At 49.6% G+C, this 18,706-nt stretch overlaps 1 protein-coding gene and 1 non-coding gene across 5 annotated transcripts in view; both read left to right on the top strand.

The window, feature by feature from the left end:
• Positions 1 to 18,017, top strand: part of Ap1b1 (adaptor related protein complex 1 beta 1 subunit) — a 60,760-nt gene extending 42,743 nt beyond the window's left edge. The window contains exons 12-23 of one of the 4 annotated variants that reach the window (XM_004628046.2): positions 4,662 to 4,760; positions 5,214 to 5,473; positions 6,081 to 6,282; positions 7,056 to 7,076; positions 7,600 to 7,740; positions 12,371 to 12,516; positions 14,162 to 14,291; positions 14,570 to 14,654; positions 15,319 to 15,405; positions 15,519 to 15,673; positions 16,295 to 16,303; positions 17,134 to 18,017. In XM_004628046.2, the coding sequence (XP_004628103.1) occupies positions 4,662 to 4,760; positions 5,214 to 5,473; positions 6,081 to 6,282; positions 7,056 to 7,076; positions 7,600 to 7,740; positions 12,371 to 12,516; positions 14,162 to 14,291; positions 14,570 to 14,654; positions 15,319 to 15,405; positions 15,519 to 15,673; positions 16,295 to 16,303; positions 17,134 to 17,208 (1,410 nt within the window). In that variant the 3' untranslated portion in view covers positions 17,209 to 18,017. The remainder of the gene's footprint in view (positions 1 to 4,661; positions 4,761 to 5,213; positions 5,474 to 6,080; positions 6,283 to 7,055; positions 7,077 to 7,599; positions 7,741 to 12,370; positions 12,517 to 14,161; positions 14,292 to 14,569; positions 14,655 to 15,318; positions 15,406 to 15,518; positions 15,674 to 16,294; positions 16,304 to 17,133) is intronic. The other 3 variants (XM_004628047.2, XM_004628044.2, XM_004628045.2) reach the window with 3 other exon arrangements.
• Positions 13,038 to 13,135, top strand: LOC111815823. The gene has a single exon (XR_002820457.1). It is a non-coding gene; the product is annotated as a small nucleolar RNA SNORD125 (small nucleolar RNA).
• Positions 18,018 to 18,706: the final 689 nt, after the last annotated feature.

Raw genomic sequence — 18,706 nt, 5'->3', positions numbered from 1 at the left:
GTTAAATGCTAGCAGAAATTGTCCATGAATACACTGGCAGCTCATCCCCTATATACATATATGTACGTATACATACTCATATGTAGTCAATTCTCATTACCCATGGTACTTGTATGCTGTATCACTGCAAACACTAAATTAGTAAGTATGGAACTTTTGCTTCCAGAAAAAGTATAAATGTTCCTATGAGGGGGGAAAAAAAAAAAAGGTTCCTATGAGAGTCTTGGCCTATTTTTGTCAGTGATCAGTATATAACCTGTTCTCTGCATGTTCCTATTTAAAGATACCTTAGTTTGTTTTTTTTTAATTTTATTTATTTATTTATGTGTGTGTGTGTGTGTGTGTGTGTGTGTGTGTGTGTGTGTGACACCAGCTCAGTCCACCAGGGGGCGGGGCTGGCTGGCATGTGGTGCTAGGGGACTGAACCGCGGTCCCTATGCTTTGCCAAGCCTGTTCTAAGTAGGTGCCCTAGACCACTAAGCCATCTCACCAACCCCTAAAGATACCTTAGTTAATTGAAATTTTCATTTAACACTGGACTCATGACCAGCAGCACTGTAAGTCACGTCTAAGTTAACACATGTGTTTTCTTTTTAAAACATACTGTCACAGCCCTCTTCTTATGTTAGGAGCAATAGGCAAGCACTTCAGCTCTATACTTGGGAGTCATTTTATTTTATTTATTTACTTTTATTAATTTTTTTGGCGGAACCAGGGATTGAACTCAGACCCTTGAGCTTGCCAGACAAGCACTTATTCTACTGAGCCATCTCCCTGGCCCCTTGGGAGTCATTTTAAATAAGTAAATAACTAACTAAAAGCTCAAAGATGTGAAAAACATGGCGTTCAGTAGATCATGGGAGGATGTGCGTTTCCACGCGAGCTGAAAGGAAGCAGTGTGCCACCTCATCTTACCTCAGCTCTGAATTTGTGTCAGGCAGCTGTAATTTCACTGCTCTGCCTGTAGGTGTAAATGACCACAAAGGCCCCATGGGCACAGATTTGAAGCTACAAGTAGATTTTAGCCAGTGGGCAGATTCATAATCATGTACTCTGTGAATAATGAAGATGGCTTGCGTGCATGTGTATGTGTGTTTCCTTCTCATTTATTTTTAAACACTACTGCAGCATACTGAGCAAATTCAAATTGTTCAACACCTGGCATTTTCCCTTAACATAAGTCTGAGGCCATGCTGTTATTAACCTCAATGGATATTTAGGTGTCTGCTTCTCTGTCTAAGCAGACTGGGCAGTGTAATGCACAACTGCATGTACATCTGGAGGATAGATCCTTAAACGGTGTGCTGGGAGAGGGGGCCTTGCATTTGAGATTTGAGTAGTTTTTGTCTAATTTCTTATGGTGAAAAGATTGATCTGATTTACTTCCCATTTTAAATGATGAGATTGCTGTTTCCTTGTCTCCTAGCTGGCCAAGTGCACTTTGTTTCTGCCATCCTCCTAAATAATAGGAGAAACTTCTATGTAGCTTTGTTTACATTTCTGTTATGAGTGAGGCTGAGATCTTGTCATGGGTATTCCCTCTTCTGTGAACTGGAAACTGTCTGTTCATACATGTGAGCCTTTAAGTAGTAGTCTGCCTGATGGGAGCCTTGTAACCCAGCAGATCTGCAGTGGATCTTTTGATCTGCGTAGAACCCAGAGTCTACCTCTCTTGCCAGCCTCATGGCTCAATGAATTCATGCTTATCCCTTTTCCTCTCTGAGCCTCATTTTACAAATGAGGGTCACTAGACATTCTCTCATCTTGTGAAAGCTATGTGGGATGTTTTGTGTAATGTCTTTAACACATGCCTGGTTTGTGATGAGCACCCTTAATAGTAGTATTGGTTTAGATCAAAATTGATTTTAAGGGCCAGCCAGATAACTTAATAGATTAAAGTGCCTGCCTAGGCAGACGCAAGGGCCCGGGGTTCGATCCCAGCCTGCCTTGCCAGCCCCACCCCTGGGGTACACTGAGATGGTGATTGAGACTGGGCTGATAACATGGGCCTGTAACCCCTTGTTTGGGAGGTTGAAAAACAGAGAATCACCACAAGTCCAATCTGTGTAGTGAGACCCTGTACTAAATACATTAAAAATAAAATTTGATTTTAAAAGTAAAGAGGTCCTAGCTAGGCATGGTGGCACACACTAGTAATCGTAGCACTCAGGAGGCTGAGGCAGGAGGATTGCTGTGAGTTTGAGGCAAGCCTGGGCTATATAAGTGAGTTCAAGGCCAGCCTGAACTGCATAGCAAGACCTTGCCTCCTCCCCCCAGAAAGTAAACTCATCCAGGGAAAAATGAGACCAGCTGGTTCTTATAGCTGACATATCCAGGTACCATACACCCTTCCCACACATGTGGCTGCAGCTTCTCCTATAATTCATTCAGGCTGTCTGCAACCCTGGTGTAGCTTCTGCCTTGGGCAGACACCCAAGAGTGGGAGCAACAAGGGTTCAGCCATTCTAAGCACTATTCTTACAGCTTAACAATGCCTAGGTAAAGACCAGTTTCCCTTTCAGCAGTCTAGCAAGTGTCAAGGCCTGTTTGCATTGTCCTAAGCCAGTCATTGTGGCTGTGATCAGCAAAGTCCCACAGATGTCCATCCGAGGCTCTGTGGATTGAAAGGGTGGTTCTCTGAAAGAAAGCCAGCATTTTTGTTACCAGAAGACAGTAGATGCTGGGTGAGCAAAAACAGCAGATGTCCATTGCAGAACCATAGCAGTAATTCTTACTGTCACCCTTCCTACTGCCACCTGCCACCAAACTGCCTTCACTTTCAGCACCAGCTCCTTGTTTCTTGTCTAATAAGTGAAACTTGGTCTGTGATGGTTTCGCCCCCTTCAACCAAGTCCTGCCTAGGGTTACTGTAGAGGATGGCATGGAGGGCAGGGGCTCTTAGGTACTGACCAGATAGTAGCATAAATCTTTGTAGCTTCTTTTCGCTCACCTTAGCCTACTAATGAGCCAGTACTAGAAAAGTCGAGGAGCTGGACATGGTGGCACACACCTGTAAGAGGCTGAGGCAGGACAATCACAAGATCAAGGCCAGCTTGAACTGTCTCAAAAGCAAATAAATAAATAAATAAATAAATACCAACCAACCTGGGGGTGTAGCTCAGTTGTACATTGCTAGTCAAACATATATGAGGCCCTACGCAGAGTCTAGTTCTGCAGAGGTAGGGGATAGTTATACAAGGAAAGCTCACCAAGTCCATTTCCTTATCTATAAAAGATTATAAAGATTGTTGGATGCTGTGTATGCAGTACTTTGCCCATTGCTCAGTTTATGATAACAGATGGACAGTTATTAAGTAGCCAGTTTCCTGCCTCCTGAGTGCATAAGACAGTTTCAAAGCTCTTTTAGGAATACCCATTTAGTACTTTACGGTTTTGAAACTCAGTTTAGATTGCCTCTTTCAGCTTCCTCATCCTTGTTTGGCTCCTATACTTCTGTAGTAATGACAGAAAATGTTGGCCAGGGTGGTATATCAGGTCTGCTTGTGTCTCCTGGATGGCAAGGCTTACAGCACCATGGCAGGTGGGCTGCCCTGAATATGGAGGCATTGGTATGTCCAAGGAACTAGGCAGAAAACTGAGCCAGGCCCTAGGCTTGGTAGCAGACTAAGGTGAACCTGAACCAGAATCATTGCAGCCTAGGGGCTGGGGAGATGGCTCAGTAGGATAAGTGCTTGACTGGCAAACGCAGGGATCTGAGTTCAATCCCCGGTTCCACAAAAAAAAAAAAAAAAGTAAAAAAATGGCTTCCTATGGGCCATTGGACTGGAGCCAAGTGTGAAAGCCAGATCTTTTGCTGCCTCTTGCCTTAGAAACAGCCAGCCCATTGCAAGTTCAAGCCCAGTCTGGGAAATGTATTTGCTTAGTGAGACCTTATCTCAGAATCAAAATTAAGGGGCCAGGGAGATGGCACAGTAAATTAAGCGCTTCACTGGCAAGTTCAAGGACCTGAATTCAATCCTGGGGTTCCACAAAAAAAAAAAAAAAAAAAAAAAAAATCAAAATTATAAAGGGCTTTGGAGGTAGCTCAGTGCATAGGCCCTGGGTTAAGTCTTTGGGGAAGATTGGGGTGGGATACAGCTCCTGGAGATCAGGCTAGCTCTGTGGGCCTACTTAGTGGTCCAGTCCCCTAGGCCTCTGGGGACATTCCTGTTGATAGTCCTTTTAGGGAACATAACCATATGTGTTTCTTTTTTGTGTATCTATTTGTTTTTGTTGAGATAGGGTCTCACTATACTCCTTGAACTTGCTGTGAGGTCCAGGCCTTAAACTCTCAGTCCTCCTACTTCTGTCTTCTAGAGTACTAGGATTATAGGCACGTGCTGCCATGCCCTACATATGTTGCCTTTTGAAGCTGTGAGCTTCTCGTGGAGCTCACAGGTGTCTCAGGACTTAGGGTGAGTGGCCTCCCTGGGATGGCCATATAGTGTAATGCCTATCAACTTTCTAAACAAGTAATGCTGTGGTCTGGGTGTTCCGTAGCATCACTGGCCCTATTGCCTTAGTCTGAGTTTCATGGCCAACACCAAATGCAGCAAAGCTGCTCTTGGCTTGCAGGAACCTTGAGTCCCCTTTACTGGCCACCCCTCCTTTGGTTTCCCACTGCCTACATGAAACCCATCCTTCCTCCCATCTTCCTGTAGGTGCAGTTGCAGCTGCTGACAGCTATTGTGAAGCTCTTTCTAAAGAAGCCAACAGAGACCCAGGAACTGGTACAGCAGGTCCTCAGTTTGGCTACTCAGGTGGGTGCCCTGGCTCCTACTGGGCATAATGCAGCCCTCCCTGTGACAGGGAGAGACTTGGTCCTGGGAACCATGTCAGTTACTCTAAAAGTAGATCTACAGGGGTTGGCCTTAGTAACCTGAAATCCCTGCCTTCAGGAAGCTCAGAGTCAAATCAGTGTGGTGAAGTGGTGCAATGGAGACAGGCTATACATGGGGAGGAAGGAGTGTCTATGGCATCTGCAGGTCTACAGGAGGGCGGTAAGGACAGAGATAGCTGGGAGTTGGGGACTGGAGTAGATGTGTCTTGCCTGAGGCCGGACTGGAGCAGAGAACCAACTACCAAATAGGAGAAGTCTGAGCAAGCAGTTCAGATACTGGCTCCTGTGTGTGACCACACCTGATTGATGTGGCAGTGGGAGTCTCCTCCCTTCACGCAGGGAGGAATTTAACTGGCTTGACATCTCCCTCAAGGACTCAGATAACCCAGACCTGCGGGATCGTGGCTACATCTACTGGCGTCTGCTGTCCACGGACCCTGTGGCTGCCAAGGAAGTAGTGCTGGCTGAGAAGCCACTCATCTCTGAAGAGACAGACCTCATCGAGCCTACGCTTCTGGATGAGCTCATTTGCTACATTGGCACTCTGGCCTCTGTCTATCATAAGCCACCCAGTGCCTTTGTGGAGGGGGGCCGGGGTGTGGTGCACAAGAGCCTGCCGCCCCGAACTGCCTCGTAAGTACATTTGGCTTGATGTGGGTTGCTCCTCCTACATGCTCCCTCATTTTAGTGGCACAAGCTTAGGTCTCATGTGACAACCCCTGGCAAGGCATGAGTCTAATTCTACGCTTTGTATCATCACTTAACTACACACAAGATGTTCACTAGTTGACCTCGTTTGATCCTATCAGCAGGTGAAAACTGTCCCTATTTAGCAGATCATTGGGCACAGAGGGTCTGAATGACCAGCTCAGGACCCCACAGCTAGCAGAGCGGGGACTCAGACCTGGTTATAACTAGTGCAGAGCCCTGTTCTTGCTATATCCACTCCTGCTCCCAGTAGCTAGTTTGGTCTGATGATAGTCTTTAAGGACAAGGATCAGTTTTCTGTTCAGTATGATCCAAGAAGTGAACCTGGTCCTCTCCCTTCACTCACCACATAGTGAGCCTGAAAGATAGATCAAATATGGGGAGACATAAGAGGGTCATATAGACAGCCTCCTTTGGTACAGCTAGGAGACTGTGTCCATCCTGGGGGAGGATCTTGGAAGCTAAGGCCTTTTTGAACTCCCTGGGATATCACAATACCTTCATCTACTGACTTCCATTTTGTGTCTGGCAGGAATGAGAGCACAGAGAGTCCTGAGACAGCCCCTGCTGGAGCCCCTACTGGTGAACAACCAGATGTCATTCCCACCCAGGGTGACTTGCTGGGAGACCTCCTCAACCTGGACCTTGGTCCCCCAGTGAGCGGCCCACCCCTAACTACCTCCTCAGTGCAGATGGGAGCTGTGGACCTTCTAGGAGGTGGCCTTGATAGCCTGGTATGTCTTGGCCATCTCCACCCCCTACAGTCTTGTTATTGATAATGATCTTCATAGGAGCAGTCACTGAATCCCCTTCTATGCAAGGACCTTGGCTAAATCACATTTGCCATCAAGATGATTGTGTAGTTCCCTAGTTAGCGTGAAAAAACTTAGGCTTCAAGAGACTAGTCAGCTTTCTAGCCTAACACCAAGGGCCAGGGATAGTTCTAGCCCCTTCCTTCAATTCTGGCTCCACCATCACCTTTGCCATGTTTTAGTGTTCTGACTTTGATGAACTAAACCTGTGCCCTCTTGCTCTCAGGCTACACCATTTAAGATAGCAGCCTAGCCAGACCCCTTGGAGAAAGACTGAGAGGTCAGGGCAGAATTCCCTCCACCATGTAGAAGAGTGGTGAGCCTGGCCCAGAAATCTCCTGGAGCTGCTACAGCAGTGGGTAGGGTGGGTAGAAGGGCACATGTGCCCTTTCCTTGGCACAGCTCTGCTCAGATGCCCAAGGCTATAGCCCACAAGCAGGAGTCTGATAACTTGCATCACTAAGCCAAAATCATAAGGGTAGTGGCACAGGACATGCGAGTGGTAGGGTAAAGTCACCCCTTAGAGGGACCCCTCAGTGGGACAGGCTCTGGGTCTCCAATCAAACTTATCTTTGCTGAAGCCACAGTTGACTAATCTCCCTCTTTCCTTTTCTCTTGTCTCTTTGTTGTCTTCCTGGCTTTTCTCTCTGCATGTTGCTGCCTGTTCTCTTCACCCTGCCTGCTTCTGCTTGGAGATGGGGGATGAGCCTGAAGGGGTATGGTTCAACCCTGTGTCACCAATCCTTCATCCCTGCTTGTCCTCAGAGTTTGGCTCTTAGGAGTGGGTGACATATTATCCCCACCCTGCTGAGCCTTAGCCTTTGGTCCAGTGTCCTCTGCTTTGACCTCCTGGCCTTCAGTTGCCACTGGGTCCTCCTATCTGTGAATTTTTCACTGTGTCCTTTTCACCCAATGACAGCTCTGGGTAGAGCTGATTGCCTTGTCATCCTGAGAATTACTGGGCTTCTCAGTCCCTACAGCTCCTATCCTGGAGGGCGAGCTCTGGTCTCTTTAGCACATCCCACGTAGCAGTGTTTCTCAGATCCAACCTGTATCCATGGGTCAAGCCCTGCCCCAGGGGTCACTGTCTGAAGTAAAAGGCTTTTGGGCATAGGAAGGCTCAGCCTCTCTCCTCCATCCACCTCTGTCTTGTTTCTAGAGGTGATATGGTTCTATTCCCAGGCCCCTGATGTTCCTGTTGCTGGTGCCTGCCTCTGACCATTTTTCCTTCTTTTTCAGATTGGGGATACCAACTTTGGTGCACCCCCACCAGCAGCACCTGCCAGAGTAGGAGCACCCATTGGCAGTGGCCTAAGTGACCTCTTTGACCTGACTAGTGGTGTGGGCACCCTATCAGGATCTTATGTGCCCCCCAAAGCAGTAAGTACTTCACCTCTCCTACAGAGACAAAAGTTATAGGGGCCAGGGAGATGGCTCAGTGGAATAAGCGCTTCTCTGGCAAGCACAAGGGCCTGAGTTCAATCCCCGATTCTGCCAAAAAAAAAAAAAAAAAAAAGTTACAGAGACTAATGTGTGAATTTTTCAGTGTTCCATGTCAGAGAATCTACTCAGGGCCAGTACTGGGCTGTGGCAGCAGAGGAAGAGGAATTGAACCAGGCTTGGGGGCGTGGGATCACTTTCCCAAAAAGAGTTCCCTGAACACAAGTTTGTGGAGAAGTCAGGACCAGCTGAACAAATTTGGTCAGAGTGCTTCAGGCCCAGAGAAGAACTGTGGCAAAGCCTGGTGGGAAAGGCATACCTGGCCTTGTCGGTGCACTGAGCAGGGCAGTGCTTCTCCCTGCTGTTAGACTTGGCACTTTAGTTACAGGGGATGTTTTACAGTGTCTCTTCTGTGCCTAAAAGAAGCTGGTGAAGTGAACAGCCTGTATGCACACAGAATTTCAGAAGTAATCAGGCATAATTGCTATATGGAGACAAAAGGAAGAGAATATGTTTCAGTGTTGTAAATGGGTACACCCAGCCCGTGCTTCAAACACATGCAGAAGTAGTCACTGTGACTGAGATAACTTCAGATAATGTTAGTAGCTCAGGCAGCTTAAGTAATATGGCCATCAGTGCCATTAGTTTCTGAAATTTTAACTGATGCCCAATACAGTTCTGAATAAGACAAAACACAAGGTCCCTCTTATGTTATGGCCATAGAACTTCATAAAAATCACACAGAAAATGCTCCATGAACATAACACATTTGCTTATTCGGGGGGTTGTTGTACCTAGCAAAATACCCAGTATTTCTGACTCCAGCCCACAAAACGTATGACTCTGCATTGTGTTCATCTGGAAATGTGCCACAAGTAGCCACTATGCTTCCAAGGGCCGTGCCCCCTTTGAGACTTCTGCTGGACTGGAGATTAGTGAGGAAGGACACTGGCAAGGTCCCACAGGGCCAGTCTGAGTGTTTGCTCTTGATCCAGGCATGGCAGGAGCTATAAACTTAAGTGATGACACTGCTTGACTTGTACTTGAGAGAGCTGACTTTGGCCCAGGGAAAGGGAAGCTTAGCAAGAAGAATGGGTGCTCTTGGCTCCCTGTGCAAGGAGGACGGCTTTGGGAGTAAAGTCAGAAGCTATGCTTGGAAGTACAAAGGGAAGGACATGAGGAGACCAGGTGTGGGTGGTTCTGATAGATTCAAAGTGATGGGGGGGGGGGGGAGATGGCTCAGTAGAATAAGTGCTTGCCTGGCAAGCACAAGGGTCTGAGTTCAATCGCTGGTTCTGGGAAGAAAAAAAAAAAGTGACAGGAGGTGCCAAGATGGGGACACTGGAGGAGGGTAAGCTAGGGGGAGGAGAGCTGAGTTTGGATGTGAGAACATATAAGCTTGGAACTAAGGAACACAGAGTAGGCCATGTCATCAGTATTAAGAAAGCTCTAGAGGGAATAGACGTAGCTTGATCCTCTGGCAATACTCAAAGCAGAAGCCCCAGGCAGCCTGGTCCTCAGGGATCCCTAGGGACAGCAGCTCTGATACTAGCAGCATCAGTCAGAACTCTATGCTCTTCGGAGATTCCCTCTCCAGAGCAGGATGCAGGTGGCTTCAGGGGCACAGGGAGAGCTGGGGATATAGCTTAGCAGCACAACACCTGCCTGGCAAGTGCAAGGTTGTGAGTTCAATTGCTGGTACCAAAAAAAAAGAGGGGTACAGGGAGACATATAAAAAAAAATAGCATCTACTGATTTTGATCTGGCTCACTCATGATGTACCAGCTATACTGCAGTGGTGGTAGCTGCAGCCCCAGGCAGCCTGGTCCTCAGGGATTCCCCAGGGACAGCAACTCTGATACTAGCAGCATCTGGCTACATGCCAGGCAGCTCCAGCCCACCATGGCACCAGCCTTATGTTGTTGTTACTTCCATTTTGCAGTTGAGGAATCCAAGTGCTTTTGCCCAGTCACATAGCTGGTAAATCAGTCTGGAACTGACTATAGGGCAGTGATACCAAAGCTGCTCCTAACTGCTGTGATTATGCCGGAAAGGGAGACCTACCAGTAGGCCTCACTGTCATGGGTTGTCAGAATCAGCGAGACCTGAGGACATGAGATACACAGTATGACATAAACCATGTTCATCTGACTAGTTAGCACCCCAGGGTACAAGGCCAACCCAAACCTGTTAAAAGCCCAAGATCATAGGATAGGATAGAGTAACGGGCCAACAGATTCCTTGCTTCCCTTGCCACATACTCAGAGCTACAAGGAAAGAAGCTGCAAGCTGGCTCTCAGCAGGCTGCCCTTTGGCTTGTATATTGCTTTTAATAGATCACATCACCATTTTGTCTTAAAGGAATGTCATATCAGTGTATCTGGTTATCAGTAAGTGCCAGGATGAGGTGAGGGGACCAGTAAGTTAAGACTATTGAAGGCTGGTTGCCTAGAGGAAGAGTCCTTGCAACAGGAGCAGGACCATCCCCACTGCCTTAGTCATGGCAAATGTCAAGAGTGTGTGTGTATATTCCCCTTCAGAAGGAGCAGCAGATCACCTACATTTCTCTGTCAGTGATTACTGGAATTGTCTCATGTGCATTTCCCACCCATCCTGAGGCAAATACATCCTCCACCCCTCCTGGTCAAGAGAGACAGGCTCCCTGTGTACAGAACTTTTGAGTTTTTCCAGTATGTAGGTCAATGGCTGGGGACTTGGTTTCACCAGTCAGCAGCGAAGCTTAATGCTGTTAATACCTGTACAGGATTCTATGAGCCTGCAGTGACCAAGAGCTGCAGGATTTTCACCCTCAGTGAACAGGGTCAGGCATAGATGACTCAGAACCAGTTCCACAAGAACAGGAAGAGGCCCAGTTGAGCTGGCTGTGGGAGATATCTAAGGAAGCCAGGCCCAGGGCCAGGCTCAGCAGACCTCTGAGTATTCTGTACACACTGCTTGTCACAACCATGAATTGAGGCCAGGGTTTCCACCTGCATAGACTTGTCCAGGGGGTACAAAGGACTCAGGTCAGCACAGGAAGTGGTTGGGGAAGTTCATTCCAAGTTGAGGGAACAATGGGTGTGGGGTCCCAAAGAATAGGGCCAGAACAGGCAAATCAAGCCTAGAGTGGGCCCCAGGCTGTGGAGGTCCATGCAAGGTGGAAGAGGTCCTCAGGGCCCCATAATCATATTTGCATTTTACAAGGTGACTCTAGCTGCTGTGGAAAGTGGGAGAGAGGAATCAGGTTATCCACCTTGGTGGAGCTGCTCTACCTGGAGAGGTGTGGTGGTAGCTTAGACACTGCATCTGTGGAGGAGGAGGGAAATGGAGGCCCTTGGGCAGATGTAGAAGGGGAAATTGACTAGTCACTACCCTTGGGCTAGTGACTGCAGCGTGGGGGTGATTATGGATACTGAGGCACTTGCAGGTTTTGGGTAAAATTGGAGCCTTTTAGTATTGAGAAGCCTGTGAGCCATCAGGGGAGAATAATGACCTGAGAGGTATCTGTGTGTTCACACAGTGACACCTGGAAGTACTTCTCACAGGCCAGAATATGATTCCTGCTGTTTGTTCAGCAAACAATACCTAAACACTGGGCCGGGGAGATGGCTCAGTGGAATAAGCGCTTCCCTGGCAAGCACAAGGGCCTGAGTTCAATCCCCGGTTCTGCCAAAAAAACAAAAACAAAACCAAAAAAAGGCCATTTCCAGGGTAACCCACTAGGGTCCCCCTTCTGTCCTCTTCTTGGGGCTGGTGAGATGGCTCAGTGGTCTAAAGCACCTACTTAGAACAAGCTTAGCAAAGCACAGGGACTGTGGTTCAATCCCCCAGCACCACATGCCAGCCAGCCCTGCCCCCTTGTAGGCTGAGCTGGACACACACACACACACACACACACACACACACACACACACAAATTTAAAAATTAAAAAAAAAAAAAAAACCTAAACACTGGCTCCATGCCCAGCCTGGGCCAAGAATGCAAAGTCAGAAAAGCAGAGCTGTTCCTTGGGGGAACAGGGGAGACACATGGGCTTTCGTTTATCTCCCATGCCCAGACTGGGCTATGAATGTGAGGAAGAATTCTGCACCTCACATGGGTGCAGAATTCTCAAAGGAGGTTGCTCTTGGGTTGAAACTGACAAAAGATAGCCAAGTAGTTGAGGGCCTGCCACACAAGAGGTCCTCCTAGGGACTGTCCTTGGCCAGCTAGTTTCTATAATGAAAGGTCTACCCTGTCTCCTGCAAGGGAGGACAAACTGTGATAGCCAGGGAGGCCTTGGGCTTTGGCCAGCATTCAAGATGCTCTTGGGCACTTGGCCCTGTCCTTGATTCATCAGGAGGCTGCCAGAACTCCATCATCTTTTACAGCCTTCCGCAGCCCTACTTCCTCTGTGTTCCCTTCTTTGACCTCTAAGGACTGAGTGCACCAGGTACGATGTAAAGTTACACCATGGTGCTGGCCTTACATGGTCCATAGCATTCATCTTCTTAATCCCTCATGGTAAAGGCAAGTGTGGTCACTACAGGAGAGACCCCACTCCAGACCTCCCCATTCTCTTCCTTGCAGGTCTGGCTCCCAGCCATGAAGGCCAAAGGACTGGAGATTTCAGGTACCTTCACGCGTCAAGTGGGCTCCATCTCCATGGACCTGCAGTTGACCAACAAGGCCCTGCAAGTCATGACGGACTTTGCCATCCAGTTCAACCGCAACAGGTGAGCTCCCCAGGGCCAGCCCAAGAAGATCCTTTGCCAGGCCTGAGGTGTGGTGCCTTTTTTCTAGAGAAGATAGATGTTCTCTTTACCCTCAAGCCAAAACTCTTTAGCAGTGGTTTCCCCCTTTGACCTCTCTGTGGATTTCAAAGTACCTCCGGAGTGGGGAGGTATCTCCCTTTACATTTGTCTTCCTATGCTGTAGAGGAGTACTGACATGGAAATCCCAGCTCAGCCCATCAGTTTGAGTTTAAGTCCTAGTCTACCCTGCTGAGAGCTCAAGATTCTTCTAGGCCCGAGTCATCCTGTTTAGGGAGAAGCTGAGAAGGCAGGTGGGAAGTAGGCTTGCCTGCCAGCCTCTTCCAGGGCCAGAGACGACATTATTAGGCAGGGCCTCCATGAATGAATGTTGGCTGTTCCAGGCTCCTTGACATCCCTCTCCATCCCCGACATTGTGTGTCTGTTGGGACACTCACTTGTCTATTCCTTAGTGAATCAGGCTACCTGGGCCAGGGCTCCATGGGGACTCAAGTAGCCCCTCCTGATGATTCCTTCTTCCTGAGCGGCTCTAGTGATGAGCAAACTAAGCCTCTAAGAAGTTGACTGAAGGGGCTGCTTCCTCCAGGAGAGCCTGGGGTCCAGAGTTCTCTGACCCTTGTAACAGACCGGGGAGGCTGAGGCAGCTGTGCCACTCCTTTGGAGGATCCTAGGGCCACAGATGCACTCCAGGTTACTAAGAGTGGTCCTGATGGTTGCTCAAAACAAATCTGATTTGTACCCAGACTTTCTGGATACTAGACTTTACCAAAGACATTAATAGGTTATGATATCTGGTCCCAGAGAGGGGAAAAAAAAAAAAAAAATCACACAGTAGGCACAATGACATGCCTAGGAAATCCTGGAATGCTAAGCTACTTCAGACCTGGGTTTTCCTGTATCATTTCCTACTATGTCCAGAAGGTCTGATTGGCCTGTGGGTAGAGAGCACCTAGTTCGCATTCTACCATGTACCGTGGGCACAAGCCTATCCTCCTTGAGGCTCCATGTTCTTATCTGGGGAATGGGATGATGAATAGCTGTCCAGCCTGGACACACCAAGTGCTCAGTTCAAGTCCCAGTTCATTCTATTGTGACTTACCTTCTAAGAGCTGGTGGCTGGGGTATCTCTTACACTGAGATGCTGATTGGCAGGAGAGGCCTGAGCAGTCCCAGGCTTTTCAGTTTAGTCCTGGGGGTTGGGGAGATGGCTCAGTGGAATAAGCCCTTCCCTGGCAAGCACAAGGGCCTGAGTTCAATCTCTGGTTCTGCCAAACAAACAAACAAATAAATAAGTAAATAAAAACAGTATAGTCCAGTCCTCTAGTGATAGATGAAGCTCAAGGGCAGGGCATAACAGGGCAAGACTCATCAGTACCCAGCCCAGAGTGGAAAGAAGAGTAGAGTCCAGCTTCAGCCTGCAGCCAGGCTGAGGCAGAGTAGCCAGTCCAAGGCCCCTGCCTCCTGACCATAGCCATGTGGTAGGGGTGGGGAGTCAGGCAGTCATGTCCTGGGCCTGGAGCTTAGGCAAGGCTAGTTTGGTGGAGGGGAGGTCCTTGTTTATGTCAGCACCTGTTCCCTGCCCTCCCTGTGGGGGCTTCTTTCTCCCCAGCTTTGGCCTGGCCCCCGCCGCCCCCCTTCAGGTACATGCGCCACTCAGCCCAAACCAGACTGTGGAGATCTCCCTGCCTCTTAACACAGTGGGCTCGGTCATGAAGATGGATCCCCTCAACAATCTCCAGGTGTGTACCAGCAGGATCAGACCCCACAGTTCTTAGCAACCCTTCAGTCTTATGGGAGGGACCCACCCTTCTCAGAGGGCCAGTCTGGAGTCTTGCTCTTGGGTACAGATATTTCAGGGAAGCCCCAAGTCAGGGGACAAAGGGATGTGGCTGCAAGGGAGGGTTGTGTCAGAGAACCTGCTTGGGTGCATACTTCCTCGGACCTCAGATGTCATGTCAGCCCAAGAGTCCAAGGAATTGAACCCCAGGCAGTGACTGGGGATGTCCTTGTTGCCCAGGTGGCTGTGAAGAACAACATTGACATCTTCTACTTCAGCACCTTATATCCACTGCATATCCTCTTTGTGGAGGATGGGAAGATGGGTGAGTCTCCTGGGAGCCCCTGAATTGGGTAGTGGGCTATAGCTTGGGAACCTGACCAGAGTGTTGCCTTTACTGAGGATCAGAAGGATGGCTTGCTCCACAGAGGTCTTCTGCAAAGCCTAGAGTAAGGGGTGCACCTGTATCCCTAGGCCTCAAGTGGGATGTGCCACAATGGCGTTGTCTTACTCAGTGGGTTTTTCTCTGTTTACCCCTCAGCCCTGCCCCAAGGGCTACTGGGGATCAAGACATGCCAGTGCCTGGTGCACACTTCTGGGGTACAGCAGGACCTGGAGAAGGCTGTGCAGGAAAAGCTGGGTCCTGCCTCAGGATTTGGTCATACTTGGCCCAAGTCATCTCCTCCTTCCCTGAGCAATCCTGGAAGGCATGTGTGACTAATGAGCAGGCTGCTAAGGGCCAGAGTAGGAGGAAGGAGTCTGGAGACAGGAAAGGCGAGAAACGGATCCTTTGGGAAGGGTATTCTGGGCCTTCTCACAGAGCTGAGGGGTTTTACTTAGGGAAGCAAGGGAGCTATGGAGGAGCTAGTGCCTTTCCTCAGCTTTCAGGGAGCAAAGTACAGACTAGACCCATTTCCTGCCACATGCTGTTGAGCATCCACAGGTTTATCAGAGTCCTACCTTTCACCCATATCCCACCCACGCTGCAGACCGGCAGATGTTCCTGGCCACTTGGAAGGATATTCCTAATGAGAATGAAGCCCAGTTCCAGATCAGAGACTGCTCCCTCAATGCGGGTGAGGATTGCAAGCCCTAGAGCCCACCCCTGGGTCCACATGGCCCTGACATCACCTGTATTTAGCCTTGCCCCCTTACTGATGGGGCTGCCCCATACCATCTGCCTCAACAGAAGCTGTGAGCACCAAGCTGCAGAGTAGCAACATCTTCACCATTGCCAAGAGGAATGTAGAGGGCCAGGACATGCTCTACCAGTCCCTGAAACTGACCAATGGCATCTGGGTACTGGCAGAGCTGCGAATCCAGCCAGGCAACCCCAGCTTCATGGTGAGAGCCCCTGAGCCTGCCCTAGCCCTGGAACCTCCACACCCTATGTTGGACAGCCTCTTACCTCCACCTCCCTCTGAGATCAGGAAGTGGCTCTAATGAGGTTTATTGTTCCAAGGGTCCCTTAAGCCTTGTGTGAAAGACCAATTCTGTCCCTGAAAGAGACCCTTCTAGAAACTTTCAGCTCAGTCCCACCAGAGTTACCCAGATAAGACACCAGGGGTCTGCCTAACTGGCAAGTGGTGTCACTAGCCACGCACCTTGGTACCTGCTGCCATGCGAGCACCTACGTATCTGGCTAGGAGAGCTTCATTCCCAGCAGCCCATGTTTCTTGGCCTTTAAGATAGACTCCTGTCAGAAGATAGCTTCCATGAGGTCCCTGTTTTCCTGGAGGTTACACTGCACTCCCTAGCCCCAGAGATCCCTGGCTTTGCTTTTCCCTTGCACCCAACTCTGGCAGGCATGGCCCTGCAGACCCTTTCTCCTGTGGGCCCTGCTGGCCGCCTTGGCACTGTGGTGGGTGGGAGCTGTGCCGGTGGCTTCAATGGTGGTAATTTCCTTCTCCCTATGTTTGGTTGCTGCATGTTCACCTTCCTGCTGATGCCTATGTCATGGCGCAGGACTTGGAGGTTAGCAGATTTCTCTTCCTTTTCCCCTTCATTGCCCTTAACCATATTGCACATGCTCCATCTCCTGCTGGCCCCAATATACCCCAGCTTTCCTGTATGCACCGTGTTTCTTGGCCTCACTTTTCTGTTCCCAAAGCTGAGCAGGCAAGCATGCAGACTTTCCAATCAGGTGGCCTGTAAGGAGTGGACACCCCCACTTCCATACACAGTGCATAGAGCCCTTTGAAGAGGCCCAGGGGACCTGTGGGCTCACTGCTGCTGACTTCAGGACTCCATTTGCACCTTCTTCCTAATTGCATTCTCTGGAACTGGTGCTTTTGAATAGCATGGGTGGCTGTCTTCTCTGCTAGGAATCTCAAGGTTCAGACCTTAATACAGAGGCAGCCTGATGTGCCTGCTGCCTGTGCAGGGAACCAGGAACAGATCCAGTATATTTAGCCACCTCCTTAGACCTCTGCCCCTCTGGATTTCCTGTCAGTTTCATCATGAGGACCCCAGATTCCAGAGGCTTTGCGGGGCCCAGTGGGGGCTGGGAACTCCTGGCAGCCTCCTGCCTGTGAGTCATGCTGCCTTCCAGGAGGGCTGCAATGGTGGTGTTGACAGCAGGTGTGTGGGCTGCAAGTATATTTGGTCCTCACCCAGCTGGCTGCAGCAGCTACCCCCTTTGCTTTACCTCACATCTGCCTCAGCTGCAGTTGCCTGTAGACCACGTGTGCACATCATGCTCTTCTATCTTGCACCCATCTTCTCGCTCAGCTCCCCTCTTGGTCTTACCTGAGGAAAAGTGCAGGGTTGAGCCTTCTCTGTCCTCACTTTCTCTTTCCCTACAGCTATCCCTGAAGTGTCGAGCACCAGAGGTGTCCCAGCATGTGTACCAGGCCTACGAGACCATCCTCAAGAACTGAGGCCCATTCTGCACCCTCCCCAGCCTTCTCTCAGCCCCATCGAGGAGCCCTCAAGGGGGGAGGGGGGCTGTGTTCCCCTGGCCACCCAAGGGGACTCCTGGTCCTGACTTCAGGGGTCTCAGAAACAGGTGGCACCTCCTTCTGGGGTGAAATCTCAATCATCCCATGCTCTGGTTACTGGTTGCCCCTTTTTCATTGCTGCTGCTATGTGGGTCAGGTGAAGAGGGGACCAAAAGAAACAGAGCCAGAGCAACAGCAGAAGCTGGATGGGTGACTCCAGGGTTCTCTGCCTTCTCCCTGGGCCTAGGGGTGAATGTGAAATGCTCTGCCTCCCCACTACAACCTTGAATGGGATGGGCCCTGGCAGCCTATCTGGATGTGTGGGGAGGATCTCTGGGTACCAGGAGAGCAGGGTTGAGGCTCTAGGGGCCACAGATCGCAGTGGGGCTGGGAGGAGCCCTGGACCACCTACCCCACATTACCCATTGGTGCCCTGCAAGCGCCTGCATGGTCAAGACCAGGCAGAAAGCCCTAGTACCAGCCTCGGCTCCCACTCCCCACCCCTGAGGATGGTCACTACCCATGAAACATTCCTTGGGAACGTCTCAGCCAGCTCAGGTCTTCTAGAGCAGAAACAGGGCTGAGAGCTGGGGCACTGGCCAGGCAGCAGCGTGCTACCTTGTGTGTTTCTGCGGGGTTTCTCCAGCATCTGCTGCCCTCTCCCTGGCTCTCCAGTCTCAGTTGTGTCTGACAGCTCTTAGGGTTTCCTGTTACTGCTGTTTGATAATAAAGAGATTCTGCTTTTGGCAGTCAATGGAACCTTCTTTCCCTCCACAAGGTCAGAATTGAGAACTGCCTCCAAGTGGCCAGGGATGTCAACTGACCCCTACATTAACTATAGCGAGTATATATATATATTATATATATAAATAGAAAATATATATTGTATGTTTACTCTTATTTTCAAAAAGAGAAAGTGAATAAAAATAACAATATCAAGTGTGTCCCTGGCCAGTGTGTCAGGTCCTAAGATTTCTCTGGGTAGAGTCCTGGGTTCAATCTATGTGCCTGGTGTTGACCCTTCTCGGTACTCTGGGGACAGTGTCTTCTTGCCATTCTGTCCTTGGGAAACTGACTTCTGGCTGGGGAGATAGCTCAGTGGAATAAGTGCTTGCCTAGCAAGCTCAAGATCTTGAGTTCAATCCCTGGTACCACCAAAAAAGAAAACAAAACCAAACAAACTGACTTCTGAGGACTGCTGGTTTCCCTGGCATCTTTCCTTCCATCAATCCTGTACCCTGAAGTTGTCTCAACTTTTCATTGCTGGCAGGTAGGGCTGGTGTTGTTTGGTTTCTCCACAGCTCCCAGCTTTGTGGGAGGCCCCCAGGAGCCACAGAAGAGGCTCTGAGCAGGCTGGGGCAGGAGGTCTGGAGAAGCCATTCCCTGAGCACACTCCAAGCCGCTCCAGCCTGGCATTGGCCTTGTTCCTAGGGGAGGG

This window comes from Octodon degus, unplaced genomic scaffold (assembly GCF_000260255.1).
Source record: "Octodon degus isolate 3935 unplaced genomic scaffold, OctDeg1.0 scaffold00021, whole genome shotgun sequence".
Classification (NCBI taxonomy): Eukaryota; Metazoa; Chordata; class Mammalia; order Rodentia; family Octodontidae; genus Octodon; species Octodon degus.
This window is presented reverse-complemented; position numbering and strand designations above follow the sequence as displayed.